General features: G+C 39.1%; 1 protein-coding gene across 2 annotated transcripts in view; it reads left to right on the top strand.

The window, feature by feature from the left end:
* Positions 1-24,477, top strand: part of ALDH1A2 (aldehyde dehydrogenase 1 family member A2) — a 92,956-nt gene that overhangs the window by 52,072 nt on the left and 16,407 nt on the right. For both annotated transcript variants that reach the window (XM_052672412.1, XM_052672410.1), the window contains 6 exons: positions 10,377-10,481; positions 10,733-10,873; positions 12,455-12,584; positions 18,489-18,550; positions 21,129-21,257; positions 21,392-21,505. In XM_052672412.1, coding sequence (XP_052528372.1) covers positions 10,377-10,481; positions 10,733-10,873; positions 12,455-12,584; positions 18,489-18,550; positions 21,129-21,257; positions 21,392-21,505 — 681 coding nt within the window. The remainder of the gene's footprint in view (positions 1-10,376; positions 10,482-10,732; positions 10,874-12,454; positions 12,585-18,488; positions 18,551-21,128; positions 21,258-21,391; positions 21,506-24,477) is intronic.

Below are 24,477 nucleotides of genomic sequence, written 5' to 3'. Positions count from 1 at the left end.
GAAACCCGAATTTTAAAGGAAATGTGGAAAAAAACCTCCGAACCATGTATACATTTTTTAAGAAAGGCTTTTTATTGACAAAACTTACAATGTACTTTGCTCATTTAAGGAAATCTCTGTTAGTTAGGTTTTGTTTTTGCCTCAGTCCACATTTTTGGAACTTCGTGTTTGGCATAAGGTGAGGGTCATGTTTTTAATTTAAATGCTCAGAGTTACTGGTCTGCTTCTATTTAAAAGTAAATAGAAGAGATCATTTTTCTTGCAGGCCTCTGTTTCTGTATGGAATAACTTGTCAATCATACATAAAAATGTTAAATGTTGGCAGTGTTTTGCTACACCCTGAAGTGGTTTATTTGCTTGGGACTGTAATCAGCCCTAATCAGCTCTTGCAAGAACACATCCAATTTTAGCCTTAGCACCACAGTGTACTTCAAGGTGTAAATTTGTCAGGTATCCAAGCACAGCAGGATACTTTGACAGCTTAAGCCTAGTCCTCCCCAATCAGTCTTATGCATAATAAAAAGTATAACGGCCTTTTCCAGTTTCCTATAAGTAAAGTCAGTGGCCAACCAGCAGAAAGGACCGAAACAGAAATCAGAACAGAACTCTGAGGCCAGGGAGTCTTGCTAAAGGTTTCTTCTCTCCAGAAGAATATCCTCAAGTAAATAAACCAAGATTTTTTGAGCCCCTTCACTGAAAAGAATTTACAGCCTGAGAGATTTCATTGCACTGTTGAATAAGAGAAGAGGTGTAGTGTTCCTTTGCATCTTCTTGAAGAGCAAAAAGGTTTATAAATCAGACTTCTGGGAATTGTTATCTCACAGCTTCTTCTAACAAACACAATTTGTTTTAAAGGCTTTCACCAAAGATGTCATAAGTGGTAATCCCTATGTTGTAAGTAGGTACTTAATGTGATTTAACTTAATGCTGATGATGCAAAGCTATTCTCCCCCAAAAGCCCATTAAGAACATCCAATTTTCTGGTAGACTAACGCTCCTGCTTACTATCCTAGAGATAAGTGACTTTTTAACCAGGATAATAAGGAATAGCTTCAAACTGAGGCTGCAAACTGAGCACTGTGTGCTCTTTCTGAATGTTCGGACTTGAAGACAAACTTATTTTTATTTAGGAGTCATTTGAAGTTGTGTGTACAGTCACGCACATACAGGCACTTGCAGTCACCTTAAGGAGTGCACTGCTGAATATTGTTATTTATTATGCCTCTTAGTAAGCATAGTCCAGGTAGAAAAGAGCCAGTGCAAACTGTTTATGTAAACCAAATAAGAAAATGATAAATACTGAGTTGGATTTCATATAGGCCTGTTGTGCAGGTAGCTCTGAGTTTATACAAATAATGCTTCTCATACTGCCTGCTCATTTGTTTGTTTGACTTCTGTGGATTTTGTTTGTGCATGACATGAAAGGAAACATCACTGGCATCATTTAGCAAAGTGCAGTTTTTGGAGATATTCAAAATAAAAAGTAGAAGCGAAGTCAAGCTTTCCAGGAGCTTATTGCTGCTCACTTGGGTCTAATATAGAGTTAGCACTTTGCAGGTCAGTGGCTCTGCTATTTGTCTCTGACCTAACAGATCTGGAGTTCTTCACATCAAAACCAAGTCTTGCTGAGCTGAGATCAAACGTGTTAAGGTAAGGATCTTGCCAGTGATTTATCGTGCCAGGGAGGGTGATCAGGCCATAAGGGGCCACTGCAAATGAAGTTGACATTCCAGCAATTTCTCACGTGTAAGGTAATTTTCTCAAATGGAGCTTTTAAGTCAGAGTATATTTGCCTAGTATATTTTTTGTGTTGCCTAGTCTGTCTTTAATTCTGAAAGGAGAATATATTTGTACAGCATAATTTATCTGTGAGTGTTCTTTGGTGATGAGCATTTAAAACAGAAAACAATTACCTATAAATAATCTGCTGCATTCTTTTAAATGAAAGAATATATTTCCTGCATGCAAATAGAAAGATTGCCTGTTTTATGTTGTGCAAAAAGAGTGCATGAGACCAGCAGAGCACAACTGATGCAAAACACAGGAAAACTACAGACTAATATACCTTGTTTGTACAAACCCCTCCTCATTCCCACAGTCTTAAATGAGCACTTGTGGAAGTTTCCAGGATCAAGTTCTTAATAGCCACAACTTCATTAAAGCCCACTGACAGCTCAATAATTGATTCTGTAAAAAAAAAAGACACCTTCCCCTTCTCTCCTGATTTAATGGATTTTTAGAAATGTTTCATTATTTCATTTTCAAGTTGCAGTAAATGCCATCAAGGATCACGTCTCAGAAAAACCGCTGCCATCCTTGCCCAAGTCATTCAGTGATTGCTTTTTCATTGTTATCAGTGGAAATCTGGAGCATACTTAATATTGGGGGCATCCCATCTTCAGAAAAGAATGTTTTTGAATGCAGTGCAGAGCAGGACAGTAAATGTTCTTCTCCAGCAAATAAGGGCGAGGGAAGCTTGGAGGCTGTTTCATAGGGAGACATGAAATGTTACATGAGCTGCAGGAAGACTGTTGTTATTTCTGTACTTTGCCACTAACAGCACAGAAATTCTTCATTAACCTAAAAAAGTAGGGATTACTTTGAAGTTTCTTTGAAAAGTAGAAAATACTTTATAGTCTGCATGTGCTGTAAGTAGAGGGGTTTTTTTCCACAGGTTTAAGGGGACAGGCGAATGAATGAAATGTTTGTGGTGGCTTCAGTTCAACAGAAAATACAATCTGAACTTTCTTCTTTTTAGATTAATTTTCTCAAACAACCAGATGCAAAGTAATCCCTTTAATGAGACTAAATTGAAATAATGGATGCTACATCAGCATGTGGCACAGTGAGAAACCAAAATAGGAAAAGGTACCATTGCTGTTTGGCAGGTTGGATTTTGTGCAGGACATATCTGTGGGGAAGGAAAAAAAGCCAAGTGAGCATACTACTGTGTGTTGTAAGGACTTATTTAATCCCCTTAACTAATTACTCAAACTTCCTAATTCCAAATCATACAAACGGGAAAGTTTAGATAAGCAGGGTTTTTTTTTTCAAATGTGTGCCCCCTACAGCTTAGAAAATAAACATGACAGGTTTCCTTGTCTGATGTGCTGCCATTTGCAAAAGAACAGACTCAACTCCCAGAAAGACAGAAGACTAATTAACGCAGGGAGATAGGCAGGGCAAACATTTGGTGTGAGGATTTGGGACTTTGGTGGGGTGGGGGAGAAAAAATCTTGTTACATTTCACTTTCCCAGCAGCCTTTCTCTGGTTTCATTTGCTGCACAGGGAGCCTCTCTTTCCCCAAGCTTCTCCTCCCACTCAAGGCCATTTTCTAGCATACCATTCCCAAAATGAATCCTAACTGTGAGTGGCTCAGGGAGGACCGTGTATTTATCCTGAAGCACCTAAACTACATGTCTGATTAGTTGGCCCATCAGCATAGAGAAAGGCACTGAGGGCTGACTGAGCACACCTGCGTGTGTGCAGCCCTTGGAAACGCCTCCCTTTCCTCCAGTGCCAAAGGGTCTGGAGGGAGCCTGAGCTCCCACAGTAAGTGCCATCATTAGATCCTCCAGCTTCATGTCTGCCACACTGAAGCCTGATTTAATTTACACGTCACCAAGGGCTTGATGTGGTCACCTATTTTAAATACTTGGTTTCTGATCCAAAGTCCACTGAAGTCAAGGACCACGCATGATTTCTTTAGGCTTGGCTTAGGCACTGCTACTTGGATGTTATCTCCAGAGAACCTGAACATTCAACTCTTCTCACCCAGTCAGGTATCCTGGTACAGAACTGAGGCTGAACGAACACAATTCTACCAGATTTAGACATGCTGCTGCACTGACAGTGAAACCAGAGCAGCCTCATTTACTTCTTTTTTTTTGGACCCTGTCCACTTCTGCTTTATTGATCCTCTTGCCATAGTATGTTTGTAAGGTTTAAAATTCTCCAGTATGCTCCAGATTTTAAACTGTAGATATCTTAAGTGAAATTCCAGCTTAAGTTTATGAAGGAAACCTCCATTTATAGCAGGTCATGTCTAGAGGCTATAGAATGATCCTCCCGCTCTGAGGTACAAATGAGTTAGAGCAAACAAAACAGAATGCATGCAGCTTTAGAAACAAGCTCTTCTTTTTCAATTAAAAAAAAAAAATATATATATATATATATTTATATATATTTATATATATATATATATATATATATATATATATATATATTTTTTTTTTTTAGGAAAACATTTTTTAGGTGAGAGTGGGAGAGGGAAGAGCCAGGGCAAGCCAGAATGTCAGCAAATAAGCAGCCAAAACACATTCTGTTTTCATTTGGCCTTTGCAGGGTCAGGTGTGGGTGTCCAGTCTCCAGTGGAACAGCTTGGTCTCCAAGTGTCATTGTTTCTCTGCACACTGTTACCATTACTTTTCTATCACCTGGGGCTCAATCCAGCTCCCACTGCAACCAGTTGGAGTTTTCCTGTTAACAGGAGATTGCTTGCAAGAATTAAGTACAGTGCAAAGTTCGCTTTTATTTATGTGTAGTTCACTGTGATAATGGTAATTCCTCCGCATACGCACAGCATCCCGTTACAAGAACCAAAATCTGGGTCACTTCTGCAGGAGTAACACTGCTTTGTGGTAAATGTAACAAACAACATGATAACCATTTGTGGTTGTATGCTCAAGCCAGACAGAGAGCCTTGATGTATGCAGCAACATTGTCCGAAAGTGGTGCAGTCACTGGCACTGCTGAGCAAAAGGCCCCTGTGCCAACTGGCCTGAGAAGCAGGATTCAGCACTGAGAACATGCAGGAGGCTGTGCCCATTGCTCAGCATTTGTGAGCTGCCCAGCAGAAAGCACTGCACTCTTACTGCTCGCCTGAGCAGCCCCTCTCTGAAAAACAGCAGTGCTGCTGATCAGTTGCTGACCAGCCATCAGCGGATCTGCTGGGCTGGCTTTTGCTTTCCTAATGCTTGTTTATAAAAGCAGGTTTTTGCTGATTCTGAAGCCAGCTGCTGGTTTCCAGTCGATCCCAAGAGTGCTTGACAAAATGCTCTGCTAGAAAGTGAGAGATTTGTTGTATTGAGACAGCCATAAAAGTGAAGGAAAACAAAGCCTGAGAAAACAAACAATCTGCACCTCTGATTGGCAATCCCTTCTATTTCATTCTGTTACAGTTGTACTAATCGTTAGGACTCCTGAAATGTTTCCAAAGGAGAGGAAATGAAATCGCTGTGATGGGAAAGGATATGAAATTTCCTGACCAGACTGAGGCACAGGTGCCCGATATCTGTGATGTTATGAAGTATTTACCAAGGGAAATGATGCTGCTGGATTTTTTGCATGCTTCTAAAATGGTTGTGTCCCCCTCCCCATCACACACTCACATACACAAAAAGCCATTCTGTATTTCTTAATGCCTCCAGCTATGAGAAGATGCTGAGGGCTGAACAGCTGTGATTTCTTTATAAAGTACTTTGGCATCTAATGCCCCCTCCCCCATCTTTGCAGATTTAACGTCAAAGGCTCTCCAAGGAGAAAGCCACATATGAAAAAAAGATCTTTGATGGAATGAAGCTATAACCAGCTACTAAATCAATTGAGTTAGGAAATTCCCATTCATTCCTCCATTCATCCAGAACCATATCTCCTGTGGGAAGCCATTATTATTTGGATGTTAAAATCCTCTTCCTGTACCAAAAAACATTTCTGGAGCTGCAACAGTAAAAAACATTGTTTATTAAATCCATGGGAAAATAATTCCACCTCCAAAGAGCTGGAAGCTGGGCCACTGTCTGTCTGCTGCCCGAATCTCTTACTTACACAGCTGGGGAGCCTGAAGAGTGTCTGGTGACATCATCACCAAGCAATAGTGAATTAAGAATGCAGATCATCGTTTCACTCACACATCATTTGAGAATGTTTTCAAGAAAGGAAATGAAAAGTTACATTGTTGCCACCTGTGTTGATTGCTCTTCTGACTTAATGTATCCCAAATTACTTTTTTTCCTGCATGTTTTTAGAGAAGATGATACAAAAAAGAGAGGCAGGAATCTCCAGGGAACTGAAAAATTGGTCCCACCTTCCAAATCCAGAACTAGCTCTGGGGTGACCATAAGAGGGAATTGATAGTGCCAGAAAACCAAATCTCATTCAGCTGCTGTGCTGAATTTGAATTCATTTTACACTTACACAGGCAGCCAAACAGTACTTGTTTTGTACACTCTTAGTGGTAAATAGTGAGGAAAACATAAAATCCTGTCTATTTTCTACCCGCTCCAAGTTTTGTTACTGCTGCATTACAGAATATAGCCTTCAGCCTCACTTTGTAGACATCAGTTTCTCTCTGAATGCTTATTTATTAAATGCTTAATTAATGTATTTTGTAATGATTTACCTGTATGGTTTGATAGCAAACGTTAAGTTGCTATTTATTAGTAAGCCAGCTGGGACAGATGGTACTTATACATGATATTGTAATTGTATATTTGCACAGCCTAATGTGCTTTGCTTTATGGTGAAAACAATTATTTTTTGCTTGATTTCTAAACTAATGAGCATACGACATGCTCCTGAGCTCAGTGCACCATGCTTCTTAACAGCAGGTCTTATCCAAAGTGTGATGTATCATTTCCTTCCAACTATGTGTCAGCAGAGTCTCAAATTAATCTGGAACTTTGCATGATTGCTTTAAATGTTCTTTTCCATTGTACTCAGTTTTGTGTGTTATGGTATCTCAAAGGCTGTGAACAGTCACATGCCCTGTGTGATGGCCCGGGATGCTTCCATCATTAGTCATATGCATCTCTCAAGGAAATCTACAGTGGCTGCACATAATTAGCCACAGGCAGACTCTGAAACTAGCAATTACACGGTGGGACTGTTATCTTTCAGAGTTCTAAACACAAAAGCGTTTCGGGAGAGCGTGTGTGTATAAGGTTGATGTTAGTACCAGGAAGGAGGTGCATCTCATTTGGAAAAGAACAGAAACCATTGAGAGACCTTCAGGATCTCATGGGAAGACTGACACTCCACACACACAGTGGCCAGGGCATGCAGGGCTGAGCATTTAGCCAGTCACAGTGCCATGGAGCACATACATGGCACACCGCGTGCAAACCACAAAAGGTAACACTAGGACTCAAACCCAAACAGATTACCTCAGTAACTCCTGGAAAACTCAAGTGGTTAATCAGTTACCTTTTATTTACATATATATGCTTAATGCTGAATTAAGTTGTAAAAACCAAAGGCTGATTTATAGCCCCAGTCAGCCTTAATTAACATTGATTCCAGGGGAATAGTAAATGCGAACAGCCTTCACAATTGAGGTTGAACAATGAACTCACTGGGTGTTGTCCAATTTGTAGCATGATTTACATGGAAGCAAGCCCTTCTTTTTTCTAGGGTTATCCCTTTTTCATCTGGTGTTTAGGATGGGTTATATATAATCCATAGATAGGAACATTTGCTGTCAAATATTCTACCTGATTTAGAGTTACCCTTTACCACAGTCACTATAAATAAGGGAGGAAAAAAAAAAAACAATTTGAGGCTTTGCAGGGATTCCTTGTTCTTGCAATGTGTCATCGCTTGTCCATTTCATGGCATTTTTACGAAGTGGCCATAATGAAAGTCAGATTAAATGTACAGGATATATATGTTTAATCAACAGCCGTTGGTGTCAGTACCGCTGGAAGAGTTATAAAAGCCCCTGTGAATGCAAATTTATTGCAAAAGAATCTCAGTCTTAATGGTAGGAATATCTATCGAATGGTACTACCTGACACAGAACACCTAAAACTTTCAAAAATGAATTATTTAAGTGTAAGGTTTTGCTTGTAAAGCCGCCAGCTGCTGGATTTCAAGACTTGAAACCATTCCAAAACACGGGACTAGGTACTTTATGTGTGCACTAGAGTAAATACTCTGATTTTACTGCCAATTTAAATGTGCTCAGTTTACAGTAATGAGCTTGTATAGGCAATACCTTGTTTATAGAAAGTGGAACAGGAAGAAACTAACATTAACCATTAACAGTAGCAATTTCTCTTGCCTTCAACTCTAACTTTATACCAAATAGATCATTCCCGTGTCTTATCTGAAATATCTGCTGTAATTATTCTCTTTCTAAATCTGTAGAATAAATGGAGCATTCCATAAAATACACCTTGTAGTTCCAGTCAACACGTATTGCAAAACTCTTTTGTACTTCCAAGGCACGGTTTCTTATTTTAAGAACATAAACTTGTTCTGTGTACAGGCAGAACTGATGATAGGTGTTCCTCTCAGCAGAATGTAGTTAACATTTTTTAAATCTCTTTAAAAAAGAACAGACCACTTCTGTAAGGGAAAAGTACTAACCTGCAGTTGTGTCCACTTAAGTCGTTTTGCTCAACCTGTTTTATTCTTTCAAGACAGAGATCACATAAGAAACCGAAGTGTTTATGTACGTTCTGTAACCTTAAGCAAACATCTTTGCATCTTTGGCCATCTGCTCCTGAAGCTGTGAGCTCCTCTCCCTTCCCCTCCCTCCTCGGTGTGCTCCCCCCACCTCACATGGAAAGTGAATGCCAGTGAGCAGAGTGGGAAGCATGCCTAGTAACAATCCTTCTTCCACAAAGGTCACAGATCCAAGTTTCTTTGTTTTGCGTACACAGTCTAAAAAGTGATCGTGGTACACCAGAGGATTTTTGACTTCTGGTGTTAGTCACCACAGATGGTACCGGCATCTCTTTTGTTACCTTATTTTGGCTGGGTTAGCTCCAAAATGTCTCAGCAGAGACTGAAAGCTCAGTTTGAAAAGTACTGCAATCGTTGAGCAGGAAGGCAGTGCCCACAGTCTGAGGAGCTTACAGTTCAGGGACATGAACAGGTTCAAGGTAAATACGGAGTATGAAGATAGCAACAGATGGAAAACAGTGCAGCAGGTCCTGGGTTAAATGGCCTTTACAAAAAGTGTGGTAGGGGACTGGAGGGTGGACTAAAGAAGAGATGAACTCTGAAATGGATTGAAGGGCATACAGCAAAATGGCTGGAGTGAAAAGCATAGATAAGGATGCATAATAGAAACAGCTCCATTAAACAGACCATTAAAGGAAAAGCACGTCATTGGTTTCATTGCACAGTTGTTGTATCTCCAAAGGCTTTTCCAGGCAGGCACAGGCTCCTTCTGCCATGTTCTGAGTCAGCTCTGAAACAGCAGCAGAGTCGGTGCCGTTAGCGTGGCCCTGAGCCTGAGCAATATACTGAGCCCTGCTGAGAAGAACACAACTACATGGTTTCCATTTGGCTTGGGGAATAGGATGAGCAAGTTCATGTCTGATAACTCTACAAATACATCTGTGCCCTCATGTGCAAATAGGAGTGTGCCATCCTCACCGTGATCTCTTCATTTACAGACTCTTTACACCCTTCGGTGTTGCAACTTCTCATTATTGGTAAAATTCCCTTTGGTTCAATGAGGCCAGGACTTCCCCTTCAACATTTAAAGCTGTATCTCATGAATACAGTAAAACAACATTGACGCTTGAAATACAAGGACCTCATATGATGCTTGGACTCTGTATACTCTCTTTTCTTTGCCTTAGAAAGATTTCAAGGACTGAAAGAGTGTGAATACCAGGAAAAACCTTTCTCCTGCTCATTTTTCTAGAGTGATTTATTTTATATTTGCTAATAAAAAGTTGCATCCTGTTCTTGAAAATAATTCAGTAGAAAACTTAATGTGCATATCTGAGTTACTAGTAAAAATCTGCTCTAAATTAATTCATTTACCTCTCCCAGGACAGCTGTTGTCAGCACCATTAAAATTCACATTTGATTTGCCCATGACAATTAAAATGTCAACAAGTAGATAATTTGATAATTTCTATTGTTCCAAGCAAATATACATTAATTCTGTGCTGCAAGCCGTCACTGTAGCCATAATCAACTGACTGTGTACTGAAGAACTGTGATGTTTGAGATTATTCAGCCTTGACTGGATTGTATCAATGACCAAATGTTTACTTACTGAGATGGGTACTGAATGATTACTCCAAACCCTTGTCTTGGCTCCAGCAGTTTCAAGGCTTTTTCTCTAATACCAACACTTATTTCTTTAGTTTATTTGTTACAGTGCTTGTATCAAATTTCAACGTCAGCCGAAAGTTCTGTAGAGCTTAATGTTGCTTCTGCAGTGACACTGCCATAGAACACGAAAAAAAAGTGGCTCGGGCTGAGCTTGAGCTCTTGAAAACTGTAATTTTCACAGGCATAAAGAAACTTCAGCGTTTTTTAAAGCAGAATCTGCACATCCTTTCCTGGATTTTGCTGTTGTATGCTTTACTGATTATGCAGAGGTACTGATGATTATTCTTCCCTTTTCTAGATTTTTATCAATAATGAGTGGCAAAATTCTGAAAGTGGGAGAGTATTCCCAGTATACAATCCAGCAACAGGGGAGCAGATCTGTGAGATCCAGGAAGCAGACAAGGTAATGCATCCCATGAACTGGTACATGAACTGGTATATATGTGTTAATACATCAAATATTTATACATATTGATGCATTCCTGTGTTTTTATATGTATGTATATACAAATGAAGCAACAGATCCAGAATACCACTGTTGGACAGTTATTAGTCCCAGTTCCAAAACCCATTATGTGATAAAGATTGCTGCACAACAAATTTCTTAACCCTAGTAATATTATTTACCTTTATTTATTTCTTCTTTCTTGATAGGCTGATACGGACAAAGCAGTGAGAGCAGCTCGCCTTGCTTTTTCTCTAGGCTCAGTTTGGAGGAGAATGGATGCATCGGAAAGAGGCCAGCTTTTGGATAAACTAGCAGACTTGGTCGAAAGAGACAGGGCAATTCTTGCTGTAAGTAGCACGTGAAAATCAACAATCCGATCACCTGTTTAATCTACATTATGCAAGCAAATTAATTCGTAAATGTGTTCACATGAAGAATATTCAAAACTAAAATTAGCTTGATATCTGAGATTACTGACTTGAGAGCTGATCCAAAGCGCATGAAAACCAGTAACAGTCTTTCAGCTGAGAGCTTTAAATTAAACCTGAGAGAAACGAACGTGTGTGTGGATACACACACATGTGTACACCTATTACATACACTTGTGGCTTTCCTAAAATAACCAACAGAAGACTGAGTAAAGTGATTGTGCAGATATCAGGGAAATAGGGGACAGAATTCTTACTGTCACTGGTAAGAAATTCTGAGTATTGCACTGTTTAGCTCACATGTGAAGCCATATAAACGGTGGCATTGTTAATGTTATTTTCCGCATGTCAAGTACTTTGAACTAAGCTGCTGAACATCTTAATTCCAGCTTTGTCAACATTTAAATCATCTTACCACCAGTGTATACTGTAAAATCGCCACAGGGAGAAGGAAGTGCACAGCAAATCAACTTTACTCTGCCTGTCATTTGATTTGTATTTCCAGAGCCAAGTTCTTTACTGAACTGCACCACAGGCAATGCCATTAATTGCTTGTAGGGATGTAAGTCAGTGCAGAATTAGGCCTCTATTCTTCTCTATAGAAATTCATTTGATGGTTGGTGTGTTACACATGGGCGTACTTTGCCCATTCTTAATGATTCCTTTTAGACAGCCATTGAATCAGTTAAGCCACGCCAGATCTTAGGGCATTTTATTGGATTCTTTTTGCTAAATGATCTTAGGAAACCCTAAGAGGATAACTTATAAGATACTTTTAAAAATAGGAATATTAACTTAAAAGTAAGGACATTAGGCTGTTAATTTATGAGCTTCCCTAGAGGAGAGTTTGTTTATTTGATGGTAATAAATAAACTGGCTGTACATTATAGATATCTCAGACCTCAGCAGGAGTCCTGGCAGCCATACAGAGAAATTTTTATATTCACATCAATTATACAGAAGGATATGTCCATTCTTCTCTTTATGGATTCAGATCATTTATACAGGGTTACAAGGAGCCCCTTCTCAGCTGTTATCATTAACATAACAGAACCTAGTTTGACAGGCATTTTTATCTTGGCTCCTGATTAAAACAATTTAGCATTTATATATCTGGACCAAACACAGTGGCTATTAGGTCCAAAATGCAGTCATGCACATGCATGTGGATACACACACAAGACAGAAAATTGCAAACAGAGACACATGCTTAAAAATCATAGTAATCCCAGAATGCTCCAGAAGGAACTTCTTGTTTTGTTCATAAGGAAAAAGTCTTTCTGTTCACAACTGAAAAAAAAAAAAAAGAAAAAAAAAGAAGTAAAAAAGGGAATCATGTATTTGTTCTGAACTGTCTGGATTAAGATTATGCTAGAGTGACTGGTTGGTCTTCATTAAAATCTTTCTGTCGTGACTGAAGAGTTGTTGGACAGTGAATACTGAAGACAATAGTCTAAAAATGCTACTCTGTTTATATATCAACTTTTTCTTGTCCTCTAGACTATGGAATCACTGAACAGTGGCAAACCATTCCTCCAAGCCTTCTATGTAGATCTCCAAGGAGTCATAAAAACCCTGAGGTATTATGCTGGTTGGGCAGACAAAATCCATGGGATGACCATACCTGTAGGTAAGCGAGATTATGGTACTGTTGTACAACTAAACCTTCTGATGGCCAAATGCATTAACAGATCACAGCTGTATGAAAGGCAGAAAAGAACTTGCTTTTCCTAGCTGAGTTAACATTGGTTTTATCAGTGCTGAAGCAGATGTTTAAAAGTTGGCGAGAGGGTTAGAGTAAATCACATGCTATTGTTCTGCCCTACATGCACATGCAAAATGATGTTTTGTTTCTATGACATATATCAGTCTGAGAAGGAGATGGCTTAAAACCTCTGCATTGAAATAGTGTAACATGAAAACTCATTTATTATAAACCTGACGTGAAAAGACAACGTTAACTGCCTTTTTAAGAAACAACGTGCTTAGCTCTTTACCTAGTTGATATATTTCTTGTATTATTGCTGGTGCAAATCGCTTTACTTGAGACTAGCACTGGATCCAAATTCACTATTTGAGAAGAGTTTGCAAGGTTACTATAGAGCTGTACGCCCATATTTTGTTATATATACTTCCTCACACCATGCAGTAGGATGACTTTTATGTTTTATGTATGAGCGTAATCTTCTCGACTGCTAAGAAATTTATTCTGGATTTATTTATTTATTTATTTTTGGTGAAAAGATAAGAAAAATCCTTACTGTTACTTTTGCTCAACAAGTCGTTTCCTCCTGTTCCTCACTCCCAGCTGTTTAACAAACACAGGCTGAATTTTCTGATGCAAAGAAATTCATTTGCAGATTCGCAGTCTGGTCTAGCTGTGCCAACTGCTATAATAATGCAAGATGACCCATGATAGCAAAGAACAGGTTTATGTAGGTGCAGTCATTAAGATAAATAACTTGTATTTTGACTACATAAAATAAATTTAGGGAAAAGCAGTAAGGAAAACCAATATGCATTCTATGGATTCTTTTCAGCTTCATCATGCACACTGTTCACTGCACATGTATGTTTATTGCACGACACTGAAGGAGATGAGGAAACCCACTCACAAGTAAATGGATTTCATTGTTGTCTTTGTACAGTAGACACCTTTACGCTACCCATTTATTTCTATAAAATTACATAATGTAACATGATATCTGCAGTACAGTAGTTTGCCTCTGAACAGAAAACCACAAGATTGCAGAAACGAGGCAAACATTGTGCAATTTACTGCCACATTAATCATCATGGTGTTTCAGCTCATTTAAAACGACAGTGCGTACTGACTGATGTTTATCATCATTCATGTATTTCCACCAAAGAAATGACAGTATTAGTATTTCTGGTATCGATGCTCCTGTAAGGACTTATGACGATTTCCACAGCCATTTGGGATGAGATTCACAAATCCTGCTTTTGCTGCTTGCGTTTTGTATTTAAACATGCAAAAGTGCAGAGCACACCATAAATTCATACACTCCGCAAATATCCTGTTTGCTAATCCCTTTCTCCCTGGTCAGGGAATGCCTCCTTCTCGCTTGTAAGCCCTGCAGGAGTATGGATTTAGGTCTATCACCAAAAGCCACTGCTGGCTGAAGGAGAATAAATATTCTCTGCTTATTCTTGACCTCAAATAGTGAAACAGATGAAACTCCTGAATTTCTCAGTTTTGATGGGTGATATGACAGGGAGAGAGATCAGATTTTCAGCAGACCTTCCTGGATGCAAACTTTAGTGCTGATTTAGTTACCAGTAACGAGCCACATAATTATGATTTCTGATATTCACACTACTCAGATTTTCAGGGTATCAGTGAATTCTTCCTCTTGATTTAACACTCCTCTGTATGCCAGATAATAGTTTCAGATAATAAAATTTGCCATTCTAATAAAGCTAGTTCAGAGCAAGGCCAGTGTTAAACAACAGTGCTCTTTATAGTCACCTATCAGCTCACTATAGGAAACCAAGCAAGAAAATGACAACAACAACACAAAAAACCCGAAATCCAAACTAAATCTTCTGTTTCTACGTAGTGAGTTAATAAATCTGAAACATCCCAATCTTTCATCTGTTTCTGTTGAGGGTTTATTTTCCTCTAAAATAACAACAGGAAAGTGATAAATAAGTAGAAAACAGAAGTGTTTTTTACAGTCACATTCCTTTTGGTCCCAAAACTGCTAAAAGCTTCAGACTGACCTTTGCTTGCTCCCATTTGTTAGGCTTGATGATTTAAATTAAAACAGAATGAGGCTACACTAAAAGCTGTTAACCTAATAAACTGAATGCAAGTGAAAGTGTATCTTTAAATATAACATATAATATGGTATAGCTTAAAGAACCAAATCTGCTCTCCTCACATGTGTGTGTGTGCTACTGTATGCAGCATGTGCCTATATTATGACTGCGATGCAAATAAAACATCTGAGATGGAGAGTCCTGATAGAAATGTGAATAAACTCACCTATGGAACATATTGCTGCCCCAAAATGAGACCCCTATATGTGGGCTTAGTTTCTAATTAAAGATCTTTGGGCCAGGTGCTAAGCAGCTGCAAATTGATCAATATCAGTGAGGCCTAAAGAATGCTAATTCACATCAGCTGAGAATATTAAAATAATGAAAAGTAAACCTTTTAGAATAAATGTTTGGATTGGATGTGGAATCAGACTGTCATAACCCTCTCAGGCTTACGGCTGCCAGCTAGTAGAAGGCTGAAAGTAACAAGGCAATAGCACCATAGACTAAGCATCAGTAGCATGAGCTGTATCTTAAAACTCTACAGAGTTTTAAAAGTCTCCTATTTCATTTCTGAGCATAGGAAGCTTTCTATTCTCATTGTTCAGAAAAAAAAGTGATTCACTTTATCAAACTTGAGTTCTTTTCCATGGTAACAGCTTATTTTACATTAATGGACAAGACTACTCTTAGAAATGTCTTTGGTATCCAGAAGCACCTGCATAACTTGAAGGCACATATGTTCACAAAGATGTTGTTAGAAAGAGATCTCAATAATCTTGTCTGAATAATAACTCTGTGGATGATGAGCTTTGGAAGTAAGTGTCAAAAAGAGCAATTGACTGCAGTCTAGTGCAAGAGAGCAGGACAAGCAGCTCTGCATGGGAGCTATTGCTGTCAGAAAAGAAAGTTCTGCCCACAGTTGGTAGAAGTACAATTTGTCTGACGTGATAACCAGATTCAGTTTATCTGTAACTTTGTGCTGTGAAGCACACAGACATGTGGCAATGATTATGGAGTGACAATTTGAAGTCAATACGGTGCTAACATAGCTGTGTTACTGTTGTCACCATCCACCTCTCACAGTAATACCACGTACAAGCTGGTATTTTTAGCTGACTCTTTTATGTATGTGCCTCTTGAGCACTTAAACGTTTTTGCCTCTATATTATTTTTTACTCCTACTTTACTTCTGTCTACTTGGATGAGTCTTCTTATGGTATGTGAACCACTGCTAGCATCTGTAAAAGATAACTTAAAAACCATACTGATCATGTGATTTGTGATTTGTGATTTGTGAAACAACTACTTTAATCTCCACAGGGACGTTTTCTAGAATCCGGAGATCAAAATGGTGCAGTGACATTTTGTTGACACAAAGGAAACAATTTTCTTTCTCCTTCACCTGATACAAAACTCCTTTCTCTATTCCCTCTGTTCTGTTCCTTGTTTAGGTTACACACTATTGTTGCCTGTCTCATAATTGCTCTCTTTCTGGCTTCAAGCTGATGTAGTAGCGAGTCTAGCTCTGAAATCTACTGAGTAAATTCTGTAAAGTGGATGTACAAAAATTAGCAAACCTGAACACAAGCTAGTTCTAATCAAACCCTAGTTGAAGTCTTTACATAAAATCAAGAAACTTTGTGGATTAATACATTTATTGTCACCACATGAAAACAGAGAAGAGTGCAGCAAGTTCCTAAAATGTTTTCCATCACGATGTTAGGTCTTCACCTGATATTGAACAAGGCTGGCTATAGCTCCCAAGCTGCCTGGATACTCTCATGCCATGTGAAGGAAAGCACATGTACCTGCACAGTAATAACAGGAGTGAAAGCATCGCAATCATTCTTCCTCCTCTTGCCTTTCTCCCCATCATCATTTTCTGTCCTGGTAAATCCTCTTTTGTGGTAGGATACCAAGTTATCTTCTCCCTGTTCTACAATACTTCGTTGAAATGATTTTTTTTACATTAATATTTTTGTTCTAGATGACAAGCATTATTGGCCTAGTGCACATTCATCCTATCACAGAGTTGTAGGGGTAGGAAGAGGGACCTCTGGAGATCATCTGAAGGTCAAACCCCCTGGCCCCATCCACTTGACTTCCACCCATTAGATATTTATAAGTATTGATAAGATCCCTTTTCAGTCTTCTTCAGGCTGGACAGTCCCAGGTCTCTCAGCCTTTCTTCATAAAGGAGATGCTCCAGGTCCTTCATCGTCTTTGTAGCTCTGCTGTTTAAAGCCTATGCCTTTACCCTTCCTTCAGCTGTAGCCTCACTGAAAAACATTCAACCTAAATTTAGACATGCTTTGAGCCTGAGCTAGTTCATACAGCTACAAGAACCAGTTTAGGTACAAAGACTGAACTCTACTTTGTGTGGGTGCAGGCCAAGCACAGTAACAAAGCTGATGGTTAGTCATAGGAGACACAGGAGATTGTTTTCCTGCTGTTTATCAATGGGGGATGCATCATACTACGGTATACTTAAACTTAGTAAGGGCTGAAGCAGCAACCACGATGCAGCTTTGTCAGAGAGCACAAGCTCCATCAACCCCCACGGTAATCACTTATACCAGCTGTGCAAAATGAGCCAGCACAGAGACCTGGCTGCTATAAGCAAGCCAGGCCATGTGAAAGGTTTCCACAGACCACAGGCCTGACCCCGAATCACGGATCTGTTTATTTCATGACCTGACTCAAGCTGCCCTGTGCTCGACAGTGCTTTCTTTAGTTAAGGACTGCAGATACAGCATAACAGTGCTCACTTTAACTAATGATACATCTCACTCCTGTGTACTGTTTTTGCCATTTTTGTTCAATCAGGACCTTAAAAACAACTACCAGACCAAAAAGTTAAATATTGTCCTCAAACCTCATACCACCCACAACTGCTCTTTCTGAGTCTGCAGTCTGCTTTTCCGGCATCTTTGTTATTATTACATATTCTTTTTTCTGTTGAAGACCAGTGAGAAAAGCTCAGAATTTCCAATTTTCAGCTGCTTTGTCCCTTAATTTCTTCACCTCTACTTGACCAAAAGGTTTGTGAAAATTCTCTGTTGTCTTGTTTTCCTGCTGCATTCAGTTTTTCCCTGTAAACTTAAATTGACTGCATGTTTAGCTTGAGGCAGCGTCTGATGCAGGCTTTGTTCTACAAGTCAGCTATCAGCACAGCTATGCAGTGAGCGCTGTATCCTCCTTAGTGTTGAGTTCTGCAGTGAATTATGCTCAGACCCATCAGTCACAGACCTGCCATTTTCATTCCAAATCTACGCAATTTGGTATATCATTCCACTACTTAAAACTCCCCTTGTCTTCAATGGAAGATGAATGAGAAGTGTGCTGCTTTATTTTTCCCACATCTGCTTGTATGTATACCTTTATTCTGTCAGTCCTTCCAGGTAACTGCTTTTGTGACTGTTCACTTGGCTCACCCTGAAATCAGCAGAGACCGGTAACTGTCTTCCTCGCTGCTGCCCTTTTTTGTACAGCTTGTCTTCTTTCCCAAGGAACAAAGCTGGTTAGTTTCTGATGTGATGCCTGCTTCCTTTGTTCCATAGAAAGAACAATTAGATTGCTCCTGAACCTAGGTTTCCCATGCTGGCTCATGAAAAAACATTTCCATGAGTTCTTTATTTCTTTTACTGCCATCAAAGGTTGATCCTTAGAGCTTTTTTCCCTCTATTTTTTTTTTTTTGTTCTGCCAAGTCAAACTGCACTTGAGAATAACCATGCTCATCTGTTTCAGATGGAGATTATTTTACGTTTACAAGACATGAACCCATCGGAGTGTGTGGACAGATCATCCCTGTGAGTATCTCTACTAGCGCCTTCTATTTATTTTCATTTGAACCAGCTCTCTTTAAAGACACATAAAACATGGTCCTCAGCTATGTGTGTTTTCCATTACGAAAAAAGCTGAGCTCATATTGTTGACATATCTTTAACAGCCTCCCTGCAAATGCTTATTTGAACATGCTAATAGGGTTTAGGCTCTGTTATTAGGAGTTAAGTTCTCAAGTCATAGAACTCTCATGATTAAAACAAGCAAAGCAAAACACAGTGTTAATAAGCTGGCAGTGGTTATGGATGTTCACACAACTTATGGAAAATTGATGCTTTGCTGTGGCAGTCTTTTTATTTATTTAGTTTTTACTGTGATTTAAGAGGCTCCTCAGTTCCTGGGAGAATGTGATGCATTTTAATTCTATTCTTTCCTTTTAGAAGGCTGGAGGAGCAGAAGAAACTCCAGGAGACATATCATTACAATTAAAATCATGTAGCTAACAGGAGACATTAAATGTTTATTTTACTTGTTATGAGAGAGAAACACATTTTATTAAATCACATACTGCCCCTACACTCCAATATATGTCCTTAACACACTCTTGGTGGACACAACATGGGAATTACACTGGAAAGTTAACATTTTCAGAACTAGTTAACTGACTTTGGCAGAAATTTCAGTGGGGGGCTTGCATATCGCTATTAAAATACCGTATGACTGTACTGACAAAGCATTGGGGAGCTGATCAAGGCATTCTCTGAAAGTTTTGTTGATGTTTTTCATTTTGTTCATAACCACAAAACCACCAAATAGCAACACACAGCATTTCCATTAAAGGAGGAGTAGCCAGAAGAGATTAACAGTGCTTAGCCTTTTTTCTCTGTCTATGTAAATTGCTTGTTATTTCATGTATTTAAGGGATGGCTATTGTGTTTAGCACGCCGCAGAAAATCAGAGAGCCTGTGGCTACACCCATCCTGCAGCCACGTCCACGTTATCCCACCTTGACTTACAATCATCCTTGTAAATGATTTCACACCTACTTTTGTGCCCGCTGTTCAGTCCAGCACATGGATACAGCATTTGCAAACCAGCAGCCTCAACATATATAACCCAAAAGTTGCCTGACATCTCTTAGGATTGTCTCCCTGAGCATAACTGACAGATCTGCTGAAGAAATTTGGCCAGGCAGGATTTATTTAGTTTAGATTTGTAAAACTCTTTGTCCAAGGTACTCAGCCATCCAACACACTTGTTCTTTTTCACCCGTTTCTCCTACAAAACTTCAAGATGGCTGTCATGCACATCTACTCTGACACTACTGCTAATCTGCTACATATTTCCTCCACAGCTACCAGGCACAGTACAGCCCTAGGGCTGCTGCGTGCACTTAACCATTACACCAGCAAATATGTTATTACAAAAATAAAATTAAACAGCAAGTCTAGCACTAAACTCCTCATCCTCTTTCATATCCCAGCTTACATCAAAACATATTCTCTTTGGCAGCTTTTTAGCATAAACAGGTCTACATACTACCCTATAAAGCTTGTCAGAGCTCTCCATGCAATAGCATTACAAGTGCAGGCTGTCAGCATGCTGTTGGCCCAATAGCTCCCCTCCTAGGTTTATATACTGGAGATGGAATTAAAACATCACTTTGTCTCCGGAGTTTATAAACAACTGAGGGAGTAAAAAATTGGGTGTTCAGTGATGGGAAGACAGTTGTGTATTTTTTCAAGCTAGCCAGGGGCTAGAGAAATGTCCATGAGAGTGGCAGCTGATATGCATCAGCAAGTAACATGTTCTGGCCAGTGGCTGACTGAGACTTTCTATTTTCTTTCCAAAGGAGATTATTATATGCCTCTATAAGTGATTCTGCAAATGCAGTTATCTTACTACTCTGGCATTTCCACTGAAATCACTGTGACCGTCCACTTAGCCTGTTAGGATCAGGCCTTGGTTGGAAAGTGAAGCACTTTTTACTGTTATCTTTACCCACAGTTTGTCTATAAACCAAATCAATACAATTTACTACATCTGCTGCTGCAGTTAAATGAAGTTGAAATTAATAATGATACTGACTTTTTACTTCAGCAGTTTTTCTCAACTTTTTTCTGCCCTTTTCATGCCTTTCTTGTAAACTGCAGACTAGTTTTTAAGAAAAGGTATTAGTGAAATACTTTGACCTAGCACTACATTTATATTTTATTGCAATTCCATCATTTAGTGATTGCATAAGTTGAATATACATCTTATATCTTAGGACATATACAAGAACATTTGTTGAGAGGAATTAAAAATGCCAACTGCAAAAAAGTAAATGAAATAAAAAGCAGTGTATAAAAAAGTGAACAGATAACAGAGGATTCTTCTGTGAAGACTGCGTGTGGGGCTCGTATTTCTTTGAATTGAAGAGAAAGAACTAGAAGGTCACTGTTGCCACTTTCTTAATGGCAGTAATTAAAAAAATCCTTGCTTTGTGCTGGGAAAGATTTATGTTGAGGGTAGGCCTGAGAAATAAGTGAGGTAGCAGCTTGACATCTTGAAAACAAAACACCGCTGCAATATTTTTCCATCAACTTTTATTTTTTCCTACAGTGGAACTTCCCCCTGCTGATGTTTGCATGGAAGATTGCTCCAGCTCTGTGCTGTGGCAATACAGTAGTTATTAAACCAGCAGAACAAACACCACTCAGCGCTCTCTATATGGGAGCCCTCATCAAGGAGGTAAGAATAATTGACAGGAATAATGTCTCTGTGTCTCTCCTTATGAAGAAGGAACTACTGGCACATGCCTGGTTTAACATGCTCCGTCAGGTTTCATAAATCTCACTTCCCTTCATCTGTTCCTATTTTGGTAGGCTGGCTTTCCACCAGGAGTTGTCAATATTTTGCCAGGATTTGGTCCAATTGTTGGTGCAGCAATAGCATCTCATGTGGGCATTGATAAAATTGCGTTTACTGGATCCACTGAGGTAAGAGTGTTCACAGGTATGCTACTATAAAATGTGAATTAAGTCCTTGCATTGCATTTTTCACAGTCACTGAGTAAAAGAGATACATTCTAATAATATTGGTTGGTCCTTCTCAGCCAAGCTTATATACTGCAGTATATCCAAAGCAGAAATGGCTCTTTTCCTCCAGCCCCTGCTGTGCCCAGCACCTCAGCACAGGAGATATGGCTACAAAAACATTGCTGGGATTTCCTGTGGGCTTATGAGGATGTGAATCACATGCAAGTAAGCAGAACATCCAGTGTATATCACAACATACATAAATTCTGCTTTAGCATCCACAGTTTGTGTATCTTGGCATACATGGGGAAACGGGGAGAGGAAGAGGGCAAATGGGCAAATACACTTCAGCTTTGATGCTACATTCAAATATACTTGAATGGTCTAAAAAGGAAGGATTGTGGGGTAAAAGGAAATTGTCCAAGATGTCTATTCCCAAAATGATGGGGAAAAAACTGAAGGGAGCCAGCTGCCTCCTGGTTGCCAAAATGTCTTGCACTGATTCTAAGATGCACATGTTAGAAAGGAAGTTGAGATGAAGAAAGTTGTAATCTACAGAAGGAGAAACGAATCCCTCAGCTTAGATCATGCCTTGCTTTCAAATATGTGCAAAGCCAGCTGTTATCAGGGCTGGGGGGGATGATAGAGGTACTCCAGACTGAAGTCACAGGAGAGGGAGCCTTATCTCATCCTCTGAAGGCAGACAGAAAGGAATCTCTGTGGGAGTTTCAGGGCTGGTTATATTTAGAGGGTGCTAAAAACAGGCCCTTTTCAATGCAAAATCTGTCAAAACTATTCTATGGAGGGAGCTCAACCCCAGGGATCCAGTCTCTCTTTGATATGTTTGACTCCCACTCGTGGCAGTTGCAGGCTGTATGCTGCACTTCACAGTGAGTCAATAAAACGATCAGAAAGTCCTACTGGATACATGGGCATGTCTCCCTGGTGTGCCCAGGGCTTGCAAAGACTAGATCAACTCCTACAAATAAATAATTTTAGTGGAAATATCCTGTAATTGTTTGGAAATCAATGCACATGAATGCAGACTATCAGTAAAATGTAACTTTGGCTGTATGCCTGATTTGCACAGTTAACTTGAAACTACTGCATGCCGCTGCACTTGAATTTTTGTGGCAACTTTACATTACAACATAGGCAGGTTATACACAAATCAATGGCAACAGCAGATTTCAGATGATTTGGAGGAATTACTGTAGTTATTACATGTTCTGTAACCAATTTATATTAACATCCTGGAGTACTGAAAACCTTAATATGAGCTGATTACCCCCCATAAATTAAGTTGAAACAATTGTTTTCATAAAGATATGCGGTCTCTGTTTAAGTTAAATATTCTATGATACAGGATGTTGCTCTGTTTGGAGGAGGAAAAATACAGATGGGTTAGGTTTCAAAGTTGTCTTTTGTAGCCAAAATAAATTTTTATTGTAGTTCCAGACAGCTTTAGTTTTAATAGGCGTTTAAACTCGAAAGCTGTGGGTTTTATACTAACTCAGTGCCTACCTTTAAAAGCCTTAGTAATAGGAAGTGAAAAGCATTACAGAGATGAAAAAGCCATTCTCTAAGAACCAAAAGCAAGAACAGATGGAACATTTTAATGCAGAGTTAGTGTAAACTATACCATATTGTTTCTGATTTCCTGTAACACTGAATTTTTGTAACAGCGAGTCAACATTGTACAATTCAAAAACAATGCTCTGATATGAGCTGTAGAGCGTGTGACTTCTCCAAGGTAGTTTTCAATTTCTAATGAAATAAGAATGCAAATATTTTCTGTCTCTGGTATTTTCTGAAGTATGTCAATAGTACTTTACAGTGATGAGGACTTCTGATAGCCATCAGATACGTAAATAGAATGATACTAACTTCTATTTCCCCCTTTTGTCTGGATGCTAGTTAAGGCAGTTTGTACTTTCAACATGAGAGGATTAACAGAAAAATCTATCAGTACAGTACTGAAGATCTTCAAGTTTAGATGTCTGAAGCAGGGTTTTTTTTTCTCAAGTTTACCATAGAGTTCTTTCAAAAAAATATATAAATGCTTTACCTTTCAAGTATGTGTTTGTGACTACTGAAAACTCACCATTTGCCTGTAAAAAACATCATCATGTCCTGAGGAGTTTATTTAAAGGCTGCTCTTCCTACAAATAATATTAATGCTAATGTTTTACAAGATGTATTGATTCCAACCCACATACAAAAGAAATAACAGCAAGAAGGCCAAGTTCATGACCTTATCTCAATAAAGCCTGACACAGCCACACCAAAGACCCGTCCAGCCTAGTACCTTATCTCAGAACATAACCAGGAACAGACTGCTTACAGAAGAACAAAGCATGTGTAGAGTGATGCTTTTCCCTCATAACCTTTGGTAATCAGTAATTTAAATACTTCCTGAGCCTGAAAGTATATGTGGACAATTGTAATTAATAGCTACCAGTGGCCATCCTTGCAACCTCTTCAAGATTTGCCTTCATATTATTGTAAGAAGGACCAAAAGTTTCACAGATTTTGAACTGTATGAATTTAGAGTGTGTGTTTCCAACAGTGATGGAAACTGTTTGCTTTTAAAGGAGATCAGTAAGTCTAGGGAGAAAACTAACTCTGACTAGGAGAAGAAAAGTTATGTTTGGACGGACCTCCCTGTCTCTATTTCTCTCTTTTCTCAGGTTCTTCAACACTTTCAAAATTAAGAACTACTATTTACTTTTCATTCACTTTTCCTCAAATAGTAGGTGAAAAATAGTTATCTGAAAAGACCTGTTTTCTTGTGGTTTCATCACTGCTTGATTCCACTTCCTTCTTTCCTCCTTGCACTCCCTTTTATGGGTTAGCTTATGCACATCAGAACAGTAGTCTTCCACGTCTTTCTTACCTTAGACTCTTCCCTGTGAAATACCCCCACGGATCAC

Source organism: Tympanuchus pallidicinctus, unplaced genomic scaffold (assembly GCF_026119805.1).
Source record: "Tympanuchus pallidicinctus isolate F22 unplaced genomic scaffold, pur_lepc_1.0 scaffold12, whole genome shotgun sequence".
Taxonomy (NCBI): domain Eukaryota; kingdom Metazoa; phylum Chordata; class Aves; order Galliformes; family Phasianidae; genus Tympanuchus; species Tympanuchus pallidicinctus.
Note: the sequence above shows the minus strand (reverse complement) of the source record. Positions and strands in the feature narration are given on the sequence as shown.